The sequence below is a fragment of the Ictalurus punctatus genome, chromosome 9 (assembly GCF_001660625.3).
Source record: "Ictalurus punctatus breed USDA103 chromosome 9, Coco_2.0, whole genome shotgun sequence".
NCBI lineage: Eukaryota > Metazoa > Chordata > Actinopteri > Siluriformes > Ictaluridae > Ictalurus > Ictalurus punctatus.
Genome location: NC_030424.2, coordinates 30,942,027 through 30,946,805, shown reverse-complemented (window position 1 = coordinate 30,946,805; position 4,779 = coordinate 30,942,027). Strand labels below are relative to the sequence as shown.

The window sequence follows — 4,779 nt, the reverse complement described above, 5'->3', positions numbered from 1 at the left end:
TATATATATATATATATCACATTATGCATATTATATATTATATTATGGTTAAAGTCTATATGTTCAGCCTGCTATATACTATATATAATATATAGGCTACTGTATGTGAACCCACATATTAATTCTATAATGTAAATAATCTGATAGCGGGGATTTTCCGAAAACACCACCCGGACCAATACCGGGAAATCACGCGCGTTAATTGATTTCGCAGAATTGTTGTGTTTATGTGTGTGTGTGTGTGTGTGTGTGTGTGTGTGTGTGTGTGTGTGTGTGTGTGTGTTCGTAGGGTTTAATATCATATATCTGTGCTGTGTGTGTATGATTGTGTGAGAGTGTGTGAGAGTTCCATGCAGCAGTCAGAGTGCGGAGTGAAATCAGCCTCCATTTAACGCTCGATTGCGGAAATGTGGCGCCGCTAATTCAATTATCAGACTCGATTAAATTCAGCATCGTGCAGGGAAACACACACACACACACCCACACACACACACACACACACACACACACACACGCCGTGTTAATGAGTCTGACCTCTCACCTACTCTGATTAACATCATGATGGATTGAAAAAACAAAACAAAACAAAAAAAAAAACACGGAGGAGGGGGTTTAGTCATTCTGAATCATTTGTGACCGTTTTTTTTTATTATTTTTTTTTCCCACATCACTATAATATCGTCCGATAAATAAACTAAACGATAAACATCGCACTTATTATTAATGTGTGTCGCTTAAAACCTCGACTCCAATGGTAAAAATGAACACGGAAATAAACGAGATGTTTCCGCTTATTAGGTGAATTATTAGGCTATTAATTAGACGGAATTAGCATATTTGATATTTGCATTTATTATTAGGTTATATTAACAAATAATTCACCTTAACATCCCCAAATCCAAATAGAGGATGGAACACAAGGACTAGACTACTGTTACTGCTAAATGTAACGCATTTTCAATTTCGGCACTTTATTATTATTATTATTATTATTATTATTATTATTATTATTATTATTATTATTATTATCAACACAGCCAACACACACAACATAATTTAGCTGGGTTTTTCATTTCTTACTTTCACCGACACGGAGATATAAATAACAACAGCATTAGGCCTTATAATTTAACATCTGATCATTTCATTTAAACGCCGCTGGTTGGTATCAAAAGCGCCGACACTTCTTTGTAGCTTCAAATCCTTAAAAAAAAAAAAAACTAAATAATGAAATGTGAATATGAAAATGTCTCGCACTCACAGGAAACAGTAATAATACCTTCCTCACTTTCCTTGTCACAGGAGTGTATACCATCAAGCGTACATCTCTATCTCTCTAGTACCATTAGTGTGTCTTTTTGCATACTAAGGTCAATATAGAGTACCTTTAAATGATTTAAGGCACACAATAGTACCTTAAGGGCCAATCCTGAACCTTTAAATGGCTTTTATCAGTACCAATAATTTAAAGGTACTCTATAAGCAGCTTTGCCGGTTAAACATACACAGTAAAGTTTGAACGCTTGATGCTTCCACTGCACTGAAAAGTACCACAGAAAGATGGCCTACAGTTTGGTACCCTAGTTCTAGGTAGCAAAACATCACGAGAACCTCTAAAGTTCCCCAAGAACTTATTTATTTATTTATCTTTCTTTAAGTGAAATTATGTTGTTTTTTTTTCACTCCTACAGACACGGAACACGTTCCTTTATAAATGAATCAACTTCAGCAGATAGCTAAGACATGCTAATAATAAGGATAGAGAGAGAGAGAGAGAGAGAGAGAGAGAGAGAGAGAGAGAGAGAGAGATTATTGGCTTACCGAGGCAGGGGAAAGTGAGCGCGCGATGCCGGCTGCACGGTTCCGGAAGTCCGGGCTCTGAGCAGCAGCAGTCCGCCGCGTCCTCCGCCTCCGCTCCGCTCGCCTCATCCTCGGAGCAGGACACGGACACCGAGAGCGCGCGCTTCCGCGGGGCCGCCGCCGTGGGGCTCTTGTCCGCTTCCGCCGAGCTTCCCGTGTCCGCCGGCGAGCCCAGGATGGAGCGGATGGTGAAGCTGGAAACCGGAGCGCTCGCGCACTTATCCTGCGAGTTCGTGCTCATTCTCACCTCATAACCAAAATGAAAAAAAAAAAATAAAATAAATGAAAAAAAAAAAAAATTAAAACACCGGGAGGCTCAAACGCTGTCGGACGGTCGGTTTCACGCGACTAAATCAAGGTTAAACCAATCCGGTCCATGTGTAATATCTCTACATTAGGCTACATTTAACGAAATAAAGTTATGTGAGTGTGTGTGTATAAAAGAGTGTGTGTGTATGTGTGTGTTTGTGTGTGTGTGTGTGTGTATGTATGTGTGTGTAGGAGTATGTGTGTGTGTGTGTGTGCGTGTGTGTGTGTGTGTGTGTCTGTCTGTTTGTACGTAAAAGTCGCGGCTCGTGCAGAGTGTGCATTCCACCCCCGGTTCGCTCGGCTGTCCGCGCGGTCTCCTGCTGCTCACCGGGCGGGTGTAACGCGCGCGCCCTCATTTGCATGTCGGTAAGACCTCGCGCTGGCCAATCGCGCGCTGAAACCGAGCCCGGAAATTTCAGAGCGTTCAGGTAAGACAGAGGGGGAAGAAAAAAAGAAAAGAAAAGAAAAAACTACTACGAAACTTGAGGACATCTCACACCAACTACAACAAGGCGCTGCATTTCCAAAACAAAAATAACCAACAACAACAACAACAAAAACTAAAAACAAAATTGTTTATTTACCGCCAAAAGAAAAAGTACCTGCAGTATATCAGCAAAATATCATCACATCACCAAGATCTTGTACCAGATATTGAATTGTTTACTTTGTTTATTCAATTAATTGATTAATTAGCTAGATACGTTATTTAAATACCCCCACTAAAGGCAACATGAAAAGATAATGAAAGATTGCAGTCGTGACAGTTTTACATTCAGATATAACTGTAGGCCTCTCCAAGCTTCTGATTGGAGAATTCAAACCAAATATGCAAATAAGTATATTTGCATGACCCATACATAGTAACTAGCCAAGCCTCTGCTTGTACAAAGGTTAATATTACTACAAAATAGAACAATGCAATATAAAATATACATTTTATTAAATTATTGTGAGTTTATTATCGATATGCGATGCTACAGTGGAGATAATGATGATGATCATCTATAATAGTGAGTAATAATAATAATAATAATAATAATAATAATAATAATAATAATAATAATAATAATAAGCTCATTCTGTCTCTATTGAACGATTCATCGCATCTTCATGGCTCTGACCCTCACCACTGATTGATTAATTGATTGGAGGGCGGTCACGTGCCCCGCCTCTTCACCCCGCCCCCTTTTCCTTATTATCCCGCTCATGGTCTCTTGTTAGCACGTGCCACCGACTCCTCACACCCATTAGATAATATATAGTCGCAATAAAAAGGCATAAATTGCATTTTAAACTAGCCCTACTAAATGAAACGTTTCGTGCGCATGCGCAGAAGTGATGCCATTGCACATTGTATAGGTTACATTACTACTATTATTATTATTATTATTATTATTATTATTATTATTATTATTATTATGAGATTTGTAATAACGTAATATGGACTAAACTTTGAAAATGCGATATTAATGCGCTCTAACTACCGAAGAAGGAAATTGTGAAAACAAGTTTAAGCAAGAAAATGTTGTTTGTCGTTTTCATTTGTCCAAAATTAGCTAATTAATTCACGTGCTAATCAGAGGGAAAGAGGAAATTTATTTATTGCGTTTTGATACAAAGGGCAGATATTGCATTTTTAAATGTAGATAGCAAAACAAGACACACACACACACACACACACACACACACACACACACACACACACACATTTTATTAACATTAATGCTATGAATCAGCACCTTCGTGTTCAATCAACAGATATTGTGTGTGTGTGTGTGTGTGTGTGTGTGTGTGTGTGTGTGTGTGTGTGTTTTAGCTCACGCTCTTCCTCCAAATCTTCAGCTATGCAGGTTTTTGATCGATCCCATTGATGAGATAGATTTATTTATTTATTTATTTATTTATTTATTATTATTATTATTATTATTATTATTATTATTATTGTTGTTGTTGTTGTTGTTGTAGTTGTTGTTGTTATAAATCACGCGCGCCTGCTGGACTTTTAGTAAAGACGGATGAAGGCGCGTTTAATCCGAGCATCAAACATCAATAAGTGATATTAAACACGGAGGCGCGCGCGCATGATGATGATCTATGAGTTTAAAGAGAGAGAGAGAGAGAGAGAGAGAGAGAGAGAGACAAAATGACATCAATATGTTCAATAAAGTACAAACACTGATGATGTTTCGATTTTCATTCAGACACTGAGAGAGAGAGAGAGAGAGAGAGAGAGAGAGAGAGAACAGAAAGAGAAAAGTGGAAGAAAGAAAAGGCAAAGAAAAGAAAAAAGAAAGAGACAAAAACAGACAGAAAGAGGTATTGTTTAGATGCACAAACAGATGGAGAGAAATGAAGCGATGGATACTGACAGGAGAGAAAAGAAGGAGAAAAAGATCAAATGAGACGAATAAAGATAGAGATGGGTACAGAGAGAGAGGGGGAGAGAGAGAGAGAGAGAGAGAGAGAGAGAGAGAGAGAGAGAGAGAGAGAGAGAGAGAGAGAGAGAGCGGGGGGCTGGTGGCTGATGGGGAGATATAAAAAAGTTGTAGAAAGGAAATGGAGAGATAAAGAAAGATAGAGAGGGGTATTGAAAGTGACAAGTGGGAG

The 4,779-nt window shown here is 38.5% G+C and overlaps 1 protein-coding gene across 1 annotated transcript in view; it reads right to left on the bottom strand.

The window, feature by feature from the left end:
- LOC108269523 (homeobox protein HMX2) overlaps window positions 1-2,893 on the bottom strand; it is a 6,469-nt gene extending 3,576 nt beyond the window's left edge. Inside the window, exon 1 of the mRNA XM_017475468.3 lies at window positions 1,822-2,893. Coding sequence (XP_017330957.1) covers window positions 1,822-2,101 — 280 coding nt within the window. The 5' untranslated portion in view covers window positions 2,102-2,893. The remainder of the gene's footprint in view (window positions 1-1,821) is intronic.
- Between the last annotated feature and the right edge of the window lie 1,886 nt (window positions 2,894-4,779).